The 17,976-nt window shown below is 39.5% G+C and overlaps 1 protein-coding gene across 5 annotated transcripts; it reads right to left on the bottom strand.

Annotated features, from left to right (window-relative positions):
• Positions 1-1,390: 1,390 nt before the first annotated feature.
• Positions 1,391-6,080, bottom strand: LOC112273387 (uncharacterized). Of its 5 annotated transcripts, XM_073529503.2 has the most exons (4): positions 5,922-6,074; positions 4,746-5,446; positions 4,126-4,387; positions 1,391-3,949 (listed from the first exon to the last, which is right to left on the bottom strand). In XM_073529503.2, exons 3-4 carry the CDS (start codon positions 4,300-4,302, stop codon positions 2,159-2,161), a joined length of 1,968 nt encoding a protein of 655 aa, XP_073385604.1. In that variant the 5' UTR covers positions 4,303-4,387; positions 4,746-5,446; positions 5,922-6,074; the 3' UTR covers positions 1,391-2,158. The 5 variants fall into 5 exon arrangements, with proteins under 5 accessions (XP_073385604.1, XP_024357864.1, XP_024357867.1 ...); XM_024502096.3 differs by lacking the exon at positions 4,746-5,446 and having other exon boundaries at positions 5,922-6,080; XM_024502099.2 differs by lacking the exon at positions 5,922-6,074 and having other exon boundaries at positions 4,186-4,387; positions 4,746-5,914.
• Between the last annotated feature and the right edge of the window lie 11,896 nt (positions 6,081-17,976).

Genomic DNA, 17,976 nt, shown 5'->3' with positions numbered 1-17,976 from the left:
TAATCCCTCAATCAAGCAATAAATCATTTATTATGTCATTCCTACATATCTTGGATATTTTTAACTTCATCAAAATTAAATTCTAAAAGATTTGGCTACAACCTAAGATATTGGAATTACTTTGGTCTTACTTTTGTACATTTCTAAATCTTGGCAACTAATATTGCATTCTTTCCAAATAATAACCCAACTCACAATCTAATCTTCTTAATTTGTATACATAATGTAACATCATTTACAAGATCATAGAATACACCAACAATCAAAAGAATAGAGATTTTCTTTTTCTTTTTCTTTTTCTTGGCTCTTATTATCTTTAAATGAATGTCACTCATTCATGTAATAAAAATATGAGATTTCAAGTATTTATCATTTGAAAATAGTTTGATTTTGTGCATAAGACATGATGACATTTGGTTTGTCAATTGCATTACAATACACAAAGTTCTTCAACTGTGCACTGTGCATGATGTAAGTACATTAAGACATGCAGGTTCAAGCCCATGCAAGTCCCATGTCCTGTAGAAACTTGTTCATGGTCCAAATTGAGACATTTTGTTGAGGGCAATGATGATCAGTAAAGAATGGTGTAGATATAATGTAGCATTATACACCTGGATGAAAGGGACACCTAAGCAGCACATGCATGAGGGTTATAGTGGGCCATGGGCACATGCACAGCCCACCTGCAGGAGTGTATCTGATTTCATCAGAGAGCAGTGTAGAGACTACTCATCAGTGAGTGGAAGACTGGCTCAAATTTCATCACAACACTCATTGAATGCAACATCACATGGGATCCACCCAGCCCGGTTCATATCCCTAGGGTCCTGCCCTCTTACAAGACTTGCAGACTATTTCAATGCTAGGCCCTACTCTTTTCGTGGACATCAGTGCCATCAAGACGCAGCCCAACTAGCCACCCACAACCACAGGGGACCCAACCGACCTCTACGGAGAATCGATGCAGAGAGAAACAATTCACACCAGAACGGCACATCGGACCGTTGGCTCCTAGTCACGGTTTGTCCTGCTTTCATCTCAAATCAGACGCTGTCACTGAAGTGTTACACTCGAACAATTGAACACTAAACAATCTACTACAAGCCCACAAGTGCCGGTGGAAATCGAACATGATCCATCCCAGTTGTCCCCGCGAGGACGCGTTTCCGCGCTAATTCTTCTTCGAGGAATCACGCTTCCTGTCAGAAAACTAACAGATTGTGTCATAAAGCCTGTATGTGGCCAGCCCAGTTCCCTAGTGTGTCTAGACGACGAGCCAAAACCGACACCCTGCCACAGAAGAACGCCTCATACATCACCCACAAGATCGGGCGTTTAAGCCAAAGCCACATTGCAAACAAGCCCCGAGGCATACACTGCGCAAACATTAGTACTAAACTTTATAATATTTTCATTTATTCGATGATAATTTTCAGATGCGGAGCTCCGCCACAAACAGATCATATCAGTGGCCACACACGCGTATGTGCCACATGAACCACGCTGGGCTGCGGTGTCTACGAAAACACCCTGTTGAGCAAAATTCTTTTTAAAAAGAAAGCGAACTATCACTTCCATCTGCAAGGGTATGAGATAAAATACAAGTTCCTTACTGAGAGACTAACAGGGGCACTAACAGAACTGACCATGTAACGCTTGGAAGGATGATTTCTAAACCTGCAGCAAATCATGATGATATCCGCAATCTAGTCACCACAACACTCCAAGACGAAGTACTTTCCAGCGAACCACTGGGCTTGGAAGACCTGTCTGGGGTTGATAATACAAACTAGCCGAGCTACCAAAAGATGAGGCAACTACCAGTGTCTTTCGAAAAAGAAGCACAACGCACCAGGTGCAATGAATCATCCCGTCCAGGGAAAACTTGACCGGGGTTGGCTGATGAGAAAACTAGGACGCATATCATCAAAAAATACGCACTCAAAATTTGGTGCCCGAAGAAGAACGAACAACACACCAAGTACAAGTTCCAGAAACTTGACCGGGGTCGACGGCAATCCAACACGCCAAGCGCAGGTCCCGAGCCGAGAACTTGACTGGGGTCGAATAGGATCCAACACGCCAAGTGCAAGTCCAACTCGAAATATAGAACTGAACTGGGGTCGACTGATCGTGAGTAGTATACAGACTACGCTCAATGAATTTTGGCATACTTCAAGGGTTGGCTCAGCATTCTCATGTCCGGACCTAAGTGGCCAATGCTGCCCATACTGTTCACCCGAACCATTCCCTGCGAGGAGCGGCCAGAGGAAACGCCAGTAGACATTGTTGTACGGGGCAATGAGAGGTGGTGAGCCAAATGCCGCTCCTGTGAGGGAATCGATGCTGGGAGATACATGCCCATGTTTTGATCCATACCAGTCCCGGCCATCAAACCCGTGTTCATGTTCCGTGACATATCGCAGGAAGGTGAAGAGGACATCGACACACGCGGGATGTCGAGTGTATCTAATGCCGGTGGAGGATGTCTCCACTGGGGAAGTGGTCCAGCTACGAGGAGTGTCTGCAGCAGTGGGCCCGCCTGCATTACTGCTTGCAGAAGCTTTCCTTTCTCAGGTAGTGAATTCAGCATCACTTGCAAATCCGATTCGGGTGGCTCCGGAAGGTGAACTGGTCGTGATGACAGGTGCATGGGACTCGAGACGCCAAGACTCTGAAACTGATCAAGGGGGCTCAGCAGTGACGCCACCGCTGACCCGCTGTGAAGGTTGACAGACGGTAACCCAAGCCCATTCGACAAAGGTGGTGAGCACAACCCTGGAGACGAGTACGGTGAATTCTCCCCAGGCACTGCTTGCCATGCTGGGTGCTGCATTGTCATTGATATGCAAGGTGACTCTCTGCGCTGCATAAAGGTCCTCGCTGAAGGTGAGTCTCGATGTTGCATGGTGGACATTGCTGTCGGGGAGTCTCGATAATGCTGCATAACGGACATTGCTGTTGGAGAATCACGGTGGTTCAACCCGGACATGGCCAATGGAGTATCCCGATGACGACGAACTGATAAGCCAGATGGAGAATCTTGATGCTGAAGGGCAGTAGACCTACTCGGAGAATCACAATGACGTTTGACGGAAATCGGTGGTAAAGATTTCTGAACAACTTGCTGATGAAGAGATGATTTCCGCTCAACTTGGAGTTGTTGCTGATGTTCAGCTTGCTGCTGCACGTGCGACAGGATACGCTCGGATTCTTGCTCCAACTGTCCATCTGTGCTCTGCCGAATGAGACCGATGTTGTAGTGGTTGTGATGTTGATGGTGGACGTTCTGTTCCATTTGTGGTTGTTGCTGTTGATGTGCAAGCTCCATCTGCCGCAAATCCGATGACGAAGAAACCTGGTGGAGGTCCTGCAGTGTGTTCATAGAACAGTGATTCTCCGGAGAATGCATCCGCGACAGTGGATGCAAGCTTGAATGCGAATCCGGAGATGGGACATTCATTTGCTTCATGCCTTGAACTGAGTCTTCCAGCTGCTCCATGTGATCTTCAGGTCGGATGACTTGCGAATGCGGAGGAGAAATTTGATGCACATGAGAACCATCTTCCATGTGCTGGTCTTGATGCACCATCTGAGTTTGGGGAGAAGTCATAGAATGTTCCTGAAGCTCCAAATGTTTCTGGAGTTCTTCAAGGATTTGAAATTGCTGCTTTTGGTGTAGATCCGCCTCTGCTGCTGCATTCGCTGCGTTCTGTACGTTGTCGACGAGGCCCGAACCATTCCTGCTTGGAGACCGAGACAGCCGCCCTTGAAGTTGGATGAACTGCTCCCGTGCTTCATCTCGTTCACGCGTGGTTTTTCGCAGAAGCTCCTCCAGATGCCGAACTCGCGCTTCATGCAGTTTCCCTTGGGCGCTTGCTGCGTCTCGAGCAGATTCTAGCTCAATTGTTGCACACATCAACAAGTGCCTCAGCTCCTCTGCAGTCTGTCAATAGAAAAAAACCTATCACAGTCAATAACATATGTGACCTTGCTCCAAATATTAGAGGAGAAGCAAAACAACAAAAAACTTGTTCCCACAGTAAAACGCCAAGATCAAACGATGTACAAACTAAGAGGACTACAGCGACTTAAGGTTTTGTCGAATGCCGGCAACGTCACCTCCATTGAGGTTGCGCAAAGCTCAGGGCTCAACATCGAACTCGAGTTGCTCATGCCCACCTCGCCATGATGAAATAAGGAGCCAGGTTCTTCCATGCCCCTGCTTAATGCTGACAGCGAGCTGTCCATGTACGGATCGGACTCGTGCAGTCTCTTTCGAGATCTGAAATCACACATTTTCTGGGAGCTTCACAATTCAGACGTAACTGAACAAAGTAATGTACGGGACGTTATGCTTTTATGTACTCTGTATTGGAGTCACCTGCACATTTCCCCACAATCCGAGATGAGCATCATGTAAACCCAGAAAAACGAAAGCCCAACACCGCCCAACGATATTTTAAACTACAGTCCTCACATTCGTATGCGCAAACATGATACAACATGCCTCCTGACAACATTGCGCGCACCCATTGTCATCCACACACCGTGCTAACAAATGCAATGTGGGCAGCCGAGATGTGCAGCGTAGGTTTTTCAAGGCAGTTAAGACAAAACATTCCGCGTGATATTCAAGAGTATCATGAGTAGCCGGAACCAACCATTCCAGCGAGACAAATAGAATCAACATGTAGAACAGACGTCGAGAGCAAATCAGAGAAGGAAATGAAAAACCATACATTGTCCAGTCGAGGCAGGGTAACGTAGCGCATGAGCAAGCCAGGCCACGAAACTTATGGTTGTAGCAAATGCGCCGTCAGTCCCGATCGACAGAGACTACGTCCGCTTTAAACTAAAATGATCTGATGAACCACGCATACAAGCCACATATGTTCGACATACGCCAGAGAATGAATGTCAAACTGTGGAGAGGTATGCGTCGGATCCTGTGCTCATGCGCGAGAAAACGACCTGTTGCTGACCTGAGGTAGACGCTGAAGCGAAAATAGCGCACTAAGCATGTGGTCATAACGCACACCCTATTCCGTGCGCGACAAGAAAGCCGAAAACTTTCAATGGTACACGATATACAGAACATAACCACATCTCAACCTCCCTGCAGAGGAAGTATTTCCAAACATGTTGACGGTTAGGGAGAGAAGGAAGAAATGGCCTCCCTTCCGCCGCAGCCCCTCCAAAAGAGAGGGGAACAGTAGATATAAATGTACGATGCGACTCCAGCCACTTAGACCGAGTGTTGACAGAAATTAGTCGTAGCTGCTCCTCAGCAGCTACGACTCAAGCGCACTGAGATATATGGCCGGAAAATGTGTCAATGATGTACCCCTTGAGAAGCGGATCTCGACGTGTGCACGCACGCACAAGACAGTGTTCGGAGTTTCAAGCGCCAAACGATGGATCTGGAAGAGCATCAAAGACACTGACAACACGAAAACCTTCAATCTAGGTCACATCCTGCAATAAGGACGAGGCACAAACATACAGACAAAGACACCCGAAGTGGGTGAACCAACACCGTGCAGTGGTCGGGTCTACAGTACCAGCAACTGTAGGGCCATTCACGAAGGCAACGTCCGCTGACGCTCACTGGTATCACAGAGAAATCCAGAGGCGCCGTCCGAAGCATCGGTAGCGTTCCAGATGCAGGCGATGTCTGGCACTGTGCACAAGTGCTGGTAGACGATACCGACAGAGGACAGTATGGCTCGTGACAAAAAGAGGGAGGGCGCGTAGAAGCAAAACCATACTCGGCGTGACAGGGAAGCAACGAAACAAACAAATAGAGGCGACACAGACGCACTGCAGAGCAAAGGGTGAGAGGCAAAAGAGCGCACTGCGGCTACGGAAAGACGGGCCGAGAGAACAGCAGGAGCAACGGTGGGGAGAAAACTTACATGGCAAGGTTGGGCGGAGGAGGGAGGGCAGCAGGAGGGAGGGCAGCAGGAGGGGGAGCACGGAAGCAGCGGCAAGTTGCGGAGGGAGGGAGGGAGGGAGGAGGGAAGCAGGCAGGGAGGCAGGGAGGGAGGGAGAGAGCCGCAGCGCAGCGCAGCAGATGGGGGAGGAGTGGGAGACGTGGGATGTAGGAGCCTGGGACGAGGCGAAGGGTAGGTGCAGAGAACCTCCTCTTCGGTAGGGGGGCCTACCTCTCAGGCTAGGGGCCCCGCTCCCTAAAAGAGACCACTTCGCCGCACCAATCGCCTTGCAGCAATAATAATCCCAATAATACCAATAGTTTTTATATTAATGCGAATATGATAACTGCCAGCGCGGGTATGTCGCGCATTGAATGGGCGACTGGAGAGAAGGCTGAGTAGGCGGAGGGGCCACGGCCTCCCCTCCTGATTCAGATGCCTCATCGCACGGGTCCCCTGCATATATTTCCGCCTCGCACCCTTTTGGGCCTGGGTAACGTGGAGCCCTCTCATTTCCTTACACCGTTCAATTTTAGTTGAGGTTCCTTCGTCGCGCCGTTTCGGTAAATCTCACATTCAAAACTCGGCTTTGCATTTAAACCTGGAAGTCCAGTCATTTGCGTTAGGCTCTTTGATTCCAGCACAGCTTTCCTTCCAAATCAAGAGTGACTGGAGCTCAAGACCCCACACACCACCTACTGTGTATTGGAGACAGAACACAAGCATTTTTTGTTGTTTTGCTTTGTTTTCTTTTAATGAACGAAAAGACCAGAGACAATTAAGAAAGAAGCATGTGCACATGTGTGCGCTTCTCTTTCCTTTTTGTTAGTCTTGTAAGAAATTTTAAAGAAAGCAAGCAAAACCTTCTCTGACTTTAGAAGAGCAATTTACAACCAAGTATGAGGGTAGTGCCCCTACGACATGCCTGGTTTCAATTACTAGTTTGGACTAGGTGGAAGGTCTTCTTAAGAGATTAAGAGATTGGAGTGTTGGAAAAAAATACATGTTGTGTCTTTCAACTTGAAGAAATATTTGGATAATTTTGTAGTTGTTTGTTTAAACAGTGTTTGGATATGTTAAAAGAAAAATGAAGACTAAAAGCAATATATCAATTGGTTTTGAAATAGTGATGAAAAAGAAGATTTTATGCCAAATTAGAGAAGTGCCTCATCCATATGCTGTTAGTAGAATTTTTGAACTACATTGTCTTTGATAATAGAATTTCTTTAAATGTAAAGAATATATAATTTGTATTAGAGTAAATGACACCAATATCAATACATGATGTGTAATGTTTTTTTGGTTTTGTAAACTTTTATCAAATATTTATTAAAAATTAACCCAAGATAGGTGCACTATTAAAACAACTTATTAGAAAAGAAAAACTTATATATGTTGAGAAGACCAAATAAATTTTTAAGTATTAAAATATTTTTTATATTAGATCCGATTTCTGTCTATAAAAATTTATTCAGATCATTTTTTTAGAAGCAAATGTATCATGGTTTTTAGTAGGTCTAAAGTTTCTTAAAAAGATAAAAATGTATATAACTTCATTCATTTTTTTATCATTTATTTTTTTTATAACAACAATAAAAATTAAAATCTATAATAAATATAAATATAAATATATAAATATATTTTAAATATTTGATTAGAAATATTAATAATTTCTTTAGTTATATAAATATAATATGATAAAAAATATAAGTAGCTATTAGAAAATCCTTTTTATATAAATTTAAAAGAAATTACAAGTAATAATGAAGATTTATTTAAATTTTCTAAAGAATTAAAATGTAAAAAGATATACTTTATTATATAAGATTATAGTATATATCTTTAGGATCTATACCCTTTAAAATCTTATAGTTATAACATGATTTTTTAAGTATTAGTTATTTTAATACTAACTAAAATTTAGAGTTTATATCTAAAAAATATTAGTAGTTTTAATATTTAGGTTTATACAAGATTCTATAAAATCATGTGATATATGAATAATATAAAATTCTTCACCAACTTCATGTATTTCAAGGCCTTGGATTATCTATATCTTTGGATTTTACTATGGATCTTTTGAAAATTAAATTCAAAAGACTTTATTCTTATGGTGGTCAATTATCTTACCAAGATGTTATATTTCCTTCTATGCAAATATACAATGACAAGATAAGAGATTGAAAAACTCTTGAATAATTATATATATTAAATCCATAGACTTCTCAATAATATTATATCCAATCAAAGAACATGATTGTTTTTTTAGACTTTTGCAGGACTTTATTTTAAATCTTAAAATTCAAGATTTGTTTTTAACACATCATCTAAAATATAATAATTAAGTTAAGAGATTATACTAATTTTTAGAATAATATTTTAAATTTAGTATAAATTATAAAAAAGACAATTATAAATAATCTCTCTCTCTCTCTATATATATATATATATGTCTTATTTGTTACAAATTTAATTTATAATGATACTTTATATTTATCATTAAAAGAAATTTTATACTTTGCAAAGTATATAAGATATCTTTTAGCATATCCATTTCAAGTTAAGATAATGGAAAATCCTACAATTAAAAAACTAACTATTCATCTTTTTAAATCTTATAAAGAATTTCTTTTTAAACTAAAATAAAAAAAAAAAAACTCAAGATCAATACAAAAACTGTGTCAATTGCTTTTGAAGAATTTAATTAGATTTTTAAATTGGAGATTAAATAAAGTTTTGAAAAAAAGTATTCAAACTAAAAAATCATCTAATAACATGAATTATTTAAGATTGTAATTATAAATTAAAATCTTATGTCACAAATTTAGAATACTGACTGAAAATATAAACAAGAAGCTTAAGAAGAATCAGTAAGAACTAGATTAATCAAATGAGTATAAGAACAATACTAGAGAGGTGAGCTAGAGCTCTAAGAGGTGTGTTGTCGAGATTGAGGATTCCCTCAATCTCGACTCCTATATATACTACAAGCTAGGAAACTTCTCAAGTAGCTTCCACAAATTAGGAAGCTTCTCAAGCAACTTCCACAAGCTAGAAAACTTCTCAAACAACTTCCACGAGCTTGAAAACTTCTCAAGTAGCTTCTACAAACTACAAAGCTTCTATAGAATCTTCTAGAATCTTCTACAACTTTCTAGTGTATGTCCTTGACATCACTTCCCTCTTTCAAGTTCGAGGTCTCCGAGAAGCACTCCTATTGTAAGTCACTACCAATGTAAGAAGTTCAAAATTTGTCGCATAGTGTCTGCAATATACTCCAATTGTTGTTTGCACGACAAGTAGTTCATTGATTCTTGTAACCAATGATAGTATCTTACGCCTTTGATTTTTGACCGGGCATGAACTTTTGTGTCTTCATTGTGAAAATGTCCTATAAATACTCCTTCGAGAAGATAACCATAGGCAGGTTCTACCTCAAATACAATCATTAGTGACCTGTTATTAGGTATCCTCTGTCGTCTTTGTGGTACATGTAGTTCTTCATCTCGGGGTCATCTTTGTAAGATTTATAGTCCCTAACTATGTCTTTTAGAGGTTCTTTCTTCCCCTTCTTTGTAAAGCCGAGGATTAAGAGGCTTCAAGGAGAAGGAACTTCACTGAAAAACTTTCATCGAAATGACTTAGGTTTCTGAGGATAGCGTCGATGAAATTCTTATACCTTTTATGATGCATTGATAAGATTTTTTGCTAGTTCCCATGTGTGCTCATTGATATCATAGTCGCTCCAATGCACTATATACTCCAATTTCTTCCACTTACGTCGCAAATCTAATACCTTTTCTACCTCGTATTTCTCATGGTTCTCAATTTCAATACTAGGTGGCAGACATTGCACTCTTCTTACAAAAGACGACTCTTGATAAGGCTCCAAGAAAGAAACATGAAAGATGGGGTATACCTTCATAGCAGCCGGTAACCCCAAATAGTACGCCACTAGATTGATTTGCTTTTGAATGATTAATAGTCTCAATCTTCGGTAGTCCAACTTATCACATGACTGCTTGGTTTTGATATTCCGTCGAAGCAGCCATATTTTATCTCCAATTTTGAAAGTAGGTGCATGATTCCAAAATTTATCTGCGGATGCCTTGTAAGCTTCTTGGGCGGTTTACAATTGAAGCTTCAACGTAGTTTGAAGCTCCAATAGTTGTTTCACAAATCCTTCAACTGTCGAGTTGTTATTGGTTGAGAGACTTAACAAATCAAGCTTTGGATGATACCCATATTTGGAAAAGAATGGAGTTTGTTGAGTCAATGCATTAAAGGTGTTGTTATATGTAAACTCGACTAATGATAGATATGCAATCTAATCATCTTGCTGATAGTTGATGCTGCATCGTAAATACTACTCCAAAGTTTGATTCACCCGTTCTATTTGGCAATTAATTTGAGGATGAAAAGCCGAAGAAAGCTTGATATCCACCTTCAATATCTCAAAGAGAGATCTCCAAAACTTGGATACAAATTGGGTTCCTCGATCTGACATGATATCATTTGATAAACCATGATATCGATACACACTATCAAGGAAGAGCCTTGCTATGTCTTTGCTTAACGATATATTCTTACAAGGGACAAAGTGTGCCATCTTTGTAAGCCGATCTACCACAACAAAGAAGTTGTCAAATAAATTTGATGGTGGGAGGTCCGTAATGAAGTCCATGGCCGACGTAGAATAGGCAATAGCTGAAAAAGACCATAAAAATGATGACGAAGATTCTTGGATCTTGAACAAATGTCATAGGATAGGACAAAATTTTTGACATCTTTCCACATTTGGGGCCATTAGAAATCTCGAGAAATAATTTCGAAGGTCTATTGAATCCAAAATGTCCCACAGCTAAAAAATCGTGTCAAGATTAGAGAACTTAGAATCGTAGTGGTTTCTTTGGAATAAACAACCGCTCCTCAAACTACAAAAGATCTCCTTCCATCTTGAACTTGTCATTATTGATATGTTGCATGATATCGAGGGCTATAAAATCTCCAATAGTTGCAGTACGTACCTGATTGAGGAAATATTTTGCAGATGATTGCAACTCTATCGGAAAACCATCCTCCAAAAATGAGAGATCTAACATAAACAAGGATCAAAGAGGTGAACAAACCTTCGAAAGTTCAGGATCAAAACAGCACATAATGGCATGAACGTGATGAACGTGAATATGCGCTGTATTGATCCTAATCACGTTCATCCTGTTTAAGCCCCAAAATCTCCTACAAAATTAAAACCCAGTGTACAACTTCCTAGATTAATAGATTCTCCTTCATCTTGGGTAAAAATCTATATTCATATCTTGAGTAAAAATCTATACTCATAAGAGGTGGTCTTGGTAAGCACAACACCATTTGCCCTCAGCAAATAAATGGATTGGCATTCTGACAAGCAGTCAACTGTGAGTCTCCCAAATCACTGTTGCCCTTCATCATCGGAGTTGCTTGGATAGCAAATTACACTATACTAAATAATATCTGACTCTTTTCCCACCCCACTCCCATCATCTCTTCCAAGAGGCGCTGCAACTTCATGACCTCTGCCTTCTGCCACTTCCTATTGTTGCTGCACTGAGCAAAGCCAAAATCCACAAGGCGGACAGATGGTTCTGTACCCCGCACAACCATAATATTCCGTGCCTCGACATCCCCATGAAGCAGCCCACACGCATGCACAGCGCCAAGCGCTTGAAGTGCCGCAGCAGCCACCTCCCTCGTCACTGTCCCTGAGAACCAAAATCCAATCATTAGAAGCAAATAAATGCCTACTCTACTTATTGATCGTGAGTGCCGGAGATACAGATTATTCCTTCGATTATCACGCTGTTGAAGCACCAAGATTAAGCTGCAAGCAGCCTTCGCGACTAGAAGAGGGAGACAACCACACTCCACATTTGCTAATTCAAAAGGTTACTTACCAGGACCGAGTTGACTGCCATCGATCAACTCTGTTGCTACATGCACAATCTTGCTATTGGCTGTGGTTCCGTATCCTACATTGGGACTGGTATAAGGGGTAACGTCCCTGGAATAACTCCAGGGACGCTCACCCTCCTCGGGTGGAACATCAAACTCACCACTGGCGTAGACAGAAGTACTGATCAAGTAAGCGATTGCAGCAGGCAAATGCGGTTGTCGGTTCTTCCACTTAAAACCCACTGAGATGTAGAGGCAGTCGGAATGATCTCTTTTGAAGAGATACCAATTTTGGATATCCGTGAGAACACCAAATCCAACCTTTGCCCTGCAACTCGACAGGAAAAAATGTAGAATAAGGGCCACTTCACACTGTATTCATCAGCTTCTTATCTGAAGATCAGACCAATATAAGACACATCATTGCGAGCACCAAGTTTTGAAATTACTGAGCACTTAGGCCTCTTCAGAACCTCAGGAATATCTGCTTTCTTGGTATCTTGCAAGAAGTCCTCACAACTTCAATACTAGAAATCAGAAAATCCACCGGTTGCCCAGGAGGGGGGGGGGGATAGGGTGGCTTTTGATCCCTTAACATACACCTTTAGATACGTGAAGATTAAAATACGGTACAAACAACAAAAAGATGCTCAGGGAAATCGAAGATTTGTTTAAAAGGCCTACCCTTTCACTAGAATACTATGACAAAGGCAGTGGCAGATCTTGCAACGCTGAGCTCTAAGCTGATCTTGCCCCACCGAAAAAACTCCAAGGTAGTCAAGGGTTTAGGGTAGTAAAACAGCTTACAAAACTAAGTAATTATACACCTGAAGAATGCAATTCAGGAGGCTCCTAGCTTGTCCTTTCGTGATGCTAACGTTGCACCAGCAATTGGGGTCAATCCCTGAAGCAATGCAGCCTCCCATATCAGCAGGCATGACAACTGAACATTGTTGAAAAATCGTGAAGACGAGAATTAACAAAAATCTAATGACGTCAGGCCATATTGAACCTGTCTGGCAGGAGCATCTTGCCCAAAGTTTATGAATAAGCAAGGGGCATCCGAGGCCTCCATTCTTGAGCTCTAAAACAGCAACATTCTTGTCGTTAGATTTCACTTAGATATCCACACTAAGAGGTTTGGCATAATAGAACGTCTTTCGAACAACTTTGTCCACAGACCTTGACTGGTCTGAATTCTTTGATTTTCTCTCCTCTGCTAGGAGATTTGGTGGCACTTCAAGTCTGATTTCCTGTCCGTACATTACCGATGAACCTGATTGCTTCTTACTCACAAAATCGCACGTGCTGGCCACGACAGAACCGGCGATGTCTGCCAAATTCTGCCATACTGTGGTGGCTGTAAGAGATTCCACTTTCTGAAATCTACGCTTCAAATTATCTGCCTTGTTAAGGTAGCCTTCAATGTCTTTCTCCACGTCCCTATGCTCCACTTTAACAGGCGTGTATCTACGCTCCTTTTGCGTGGTGCTTGGTGTCTTGGAACAAGACCCTGAGTCCCACAACCGCAAGTCCTGACGTAGCCAATCATACTCTGCACTATCTGCACATGCAATCCTGTGAATTAAATGAAAATCCGAGGAAATACAAGGAAATACAATACTTGTAATGGTTGCTATTGTGGTAGTCAAGGAAGCATAAATTTGGTACACTGGCAAGACAGCAACCTTTTGTAACACATTATATACTATTTTTTCCCTTGTTAGCTCATACACGTACCTTCACACACAACACCAAACCCAAAAGATCCTTCCCTAGAGACGGATCCCCACTATCCTATCCACAACAAAGAACACACATAATCCAGACCACCTAGTTCGGCAACAGAGAACAGGCTACGGAACAATCGAGGTCCATGAAGTAAAGTATGCAATTCTATGCCAACCCTAATTCCTTAACCATGAACTAAGCGCTCGCCCAAGAATCCAGCAGTCCCCGAGACATTAAAAGACAAAGATTAGGAGATGGCCGTCAATGACGAGTGATAGGAGTGCCCTCGGCTTTGCAGGAGTTGCTCCCGGAGTAGCACTTCCTTGCCCCGGAGTAGCGCTTCCTTGTTCCGGAGTTGCGCCTTGTCGTCCTGGAGTCGCTGTCTCTCCTTAAGGTGAGAGCATTTTTCGATCTGCTCTTCCAATCTATTGATCTGATAGTATTGGAAGGGCAGATCAATAGATTGGAAGAGAAGATAGAAAGATGCTCTTCGACTTAAGTATCTGCTCTTGCACTTCTGCTCTCCCAAATTTCCACTAGCGTCGCCCATTCTCCTCCACGACCCAATTCAATAGGCAACCAACGATCAGAGCTCGATCCGAGAAATACAACCCCCAAAACTCCCGGAATAATCCCTCCTAGCTACTCTCAGAACACGACTGTTCATCACCGTATCGGACCAGCTTCGAGTGACTTTGCACCGGTATCGATGGCAGTATCCATATATCAACGTCCAGATTGTACACCTGCATCGATGTCCAGTATTTTACGTCCACCTGATGTAACCGTGACGAACCAAACCCTAACTCCAAATCACAACGACCATCCCTATTCCCCCTTGGAGTTAGAACCTCAGCAACTTCATAATAATCCAAGCTTTCAATCGGAACAAACGGTGGAGAAGTAATGGCTCGTTGACAATCACATCAAATGTATAATTCTAATTGCACTAAATCACCCAAAATATGGCTGAATTTCCTAAAACCTTATTTTATCTTGAGGGGATGTTTTTTGAATTTTAACACCCTATATCTTTCAATCTAACTATCCAAATAGACTCAAATTTTATATAAAGTACAGTCATATTTTTTAAAACCACTCATATAATTTTCAACCATATAATTGTTACTGATCTTTAAATATTGTTCAAATCCTAGCAAATGCTTTTAACACCAATTTATTGACATCCTTGTATTAATTCCTCATATCTCAAAAATTCAACATCTCAAATAGCATGATATTTTATTACATAGCCTTTTAACAACGTATTTTATACTTTTAAAAAAATTTGGGCCAAAAATTCTTCAAAATGCCAAGATATGGCTCGAGCCAAATCTTTCATGAAATTCTTTCACTTACAAATATAGCCTTTTAAATTAGCTTTCTACTCCACTTTACAATCTTCAAAAGCTTTTCCACAACTCTTCATATTCTTAAAAGAGTGATAGTAGGTACAATTTCAATACAATTTCAAGACATTGTTGAATTGTATAAAGTCTTGTTTGAAAATACACCAAACACCTAATTGTAGAAGGTAAAAAATGATATTGCAACAACAAGGTCTTAATAGCTCTAATAGAATTATAAATAAACTCCAATTAAATGTTAACAATGTTAATCAAGATTTAATCAAATCCAAAAGAAATCTTAAAGAAACTACAAAAGAAACATAAAGAAATCATAAATTAATCTTAAAAAAATACATATATGTTGATAAGGTTTCTACTTTCATAGATATTCCAAAGAGTATTTAATGCTTCTATTGATTCATTGCTTGTAATAATATGTGAAAAATTAGCATCATGAAGATTGGTTACAATCAACTCAAAAACCATCCTTTCACAAGGTTTATACTATTGCTTATCTTTTACATAAGCATTGTTGATCGGAAGTTCTTTACTTTTATCTATAATGTTGCAATAGTCCAATGAAGCCAATAAAAGTTCTATTTTTTTCTTCCAATGTTAGAAGTTATTAACTCTAAACTTCTTAATCATTCTCAAGCCTTCACCTTTACCTTAAGACATATCTAATGAAAAAGTATATAAAACAAAATCAAGAAAAGAAGTCATAGACCTTTCAAAATGAAGAAGAAGGTGTTTTTTTTTTTAGAAATCTATAATATCCTCTTTGTTAATAAACTAGTGATTTCACTCTTAAATCACTCTCACTTCACTTATGACACTTCTTACAATTCTAAACTACAATATAAACCTCTTTTGTAAGCTTTGCCACTTTTCAATCATCTCTAATCTCACAAACCACTTCTACTTACTATAAGAGGTCTTTTAAGAGCTTTACCACGTAAAAGCTAAATGTTAATATACTAATAATATAATTCAATAAAAAAAACACAATACTAATATTTTATAATATTATTTTTAAGTGAAAAGAATACTCTAAGCCTATGTATGCATTTAATAATAAGTAAGAGCAATAATACATCAACAATTAGATACAAAAAAGTGGAATTAGAAAAATCAAACAATAACATTAACAATATCTATAAGATCTACTCATTATAATAAAATAGACTTCAAAGAAAGTACTTTAAAATTGTATGATATAATAAAATCCATGGATGGTAGAAAGAAGAAGAAGGCTATGGAAGAAGAATACAAATCAATTATAAACAATAGCACATGAAACTTGATTTAATTTCTATCAAATCAATCTTAAATTAGTTGTAAGTGGGTATTTAGAACCAAAAGAAATGTAATAGATAATATTGTGAGATATAAGGCTAGATTGATAGCAAAAGACTACTCATAAGTTGTTGGTGTTGATTTCAATGAGACATTTGCTTCTATTGCCAAATTCACTACTATAAGAATCATTGTAGCAATTGAAGTAATAATAGACTTGAAAATATATCAAATAAATGTGAAAATGGCTTTTTTAAATGTAAAATTTATAGAAGACATTTATAAAGATCAATTTCAATGATTTATTAAAGAAGGCAAATAATATCTTATTAGTAAATTGAAGAAATCTTTGTATGGACTTCATCAATCACCAAAGACATGATAACAATGTATTGACATATTTTTTGTCAATGAAGAATTTGAAAGAAATATAGGTGATTATTCCATGTATGTGATGCAATCAAATGAATTCATATTGATTGTCATCTTTGATAAAGTAAATGTTGGACATTACCTAACGTAAGTTGCTAATGATTAAAGGGCAGGAAAAGGTAATAGGACAGTTACCAAGGTGGCAGTTAGAGTTTATAGTGATGGCTAGGTTAAGAAGCAGCTAGGATTTGGAGTGGCGGCTAGGTTAAGTAGAATCTAGGGTTCAATTAAATGAAGTAAGGATGATTAAGAATGAAATTGAGCCACAATGGATGTAAACTCTACCTATAAGTAAAGGGTGTTGGAAAAGAGAGGTATCTCATTCCACACTTCTCTTATATCTAACCTTACTGATTTCTACTTACTTGTGTTTTATTTATTGTGTTTCTTCAATAATCTTCTATGTTAATGATTTGATCATCTTAACCAATACATTGAAGATGATAGATTGCTTGAAGGTAATATTAAAAAAAGAGTATGAGATGAGTGATTTAAAAGAGCTTTATTATTATTTAAAAGAAGAGTTTGTAAGAGATTGTGCTAAGAAGACCATTATAATGAGCCAAAGTAAGTACATTAAAGAAGTATTGAAATAATTCAATATGGAGGAATGTAAGCCTATAGATTCACCTTTGGACGTCAATTTGAAGTTGATAAAGCTCACAAATGAGGGATTTATTGAAATTGAAGGTCAAATATAAGATGTTCTATATAATGCAACAATAAGCTCACTTATGTACATAATAGTTGGCACAAAGGTGGATTTATACATGCAATGAATTTTATAAGTCGATACGTATCAAAGGCTAGATGTCACGGCCATAATCATGTAAGCTAATAATTACATATAGAAATAGGTAGAAGTAAGTAAAAGTAGATAAAAGTAAGTTAATTGTATAATATTTAATATAGAAGCTTTCTAGAAACTTCCTAGACGTTGCTTTGACTTCATAGGTGTCTTTAATTGACTTTTTGGATTAGAAACGTGGTCAACAAGTTGGCCATGTGCCACACATGTTGTTAGCTTGAAGATCAAGCTAACTATGTGGCCCACACGTAGAAAAACTTGCCTTGTAAGTCAAGGCATGTGTCCTACAAAGTCAACACATATTGGAGGTCCTATAGAACGTCGCCACGTAGCCCCTAGTTAGATAGTATATATAGAGACAAGAGTGAAGGCTTCTTCACTCTTGTCAACTCCTTTCTTGCTTCTAGTCCAGGTTCAAGAGTCTTTAGTTTCTTGTCTTGCGGCAATAGCCATTCCAGTTTCCTTTTAATATACCTACTTGTTTATATTT

Source organism: Physcomitrium patens, chromosome 20 (genome assembly GCF_059467195.1).
Source record: "Physcomitrium patens ecotype Gransden chromosome 20, ASM5946719v1, whole genome shotgun sequence".
Classification (NCBI taxonomy): domain Eukaryota; kingdom Viridiplantae; phylum Streptophyta; class Bryopsida; order Funariales; family Funariaceae; genus Physcomitrium; species Physcomitrium patens.
This window is presented reverse-complemented; position numbering and strand designations above follow the sequence as displayed.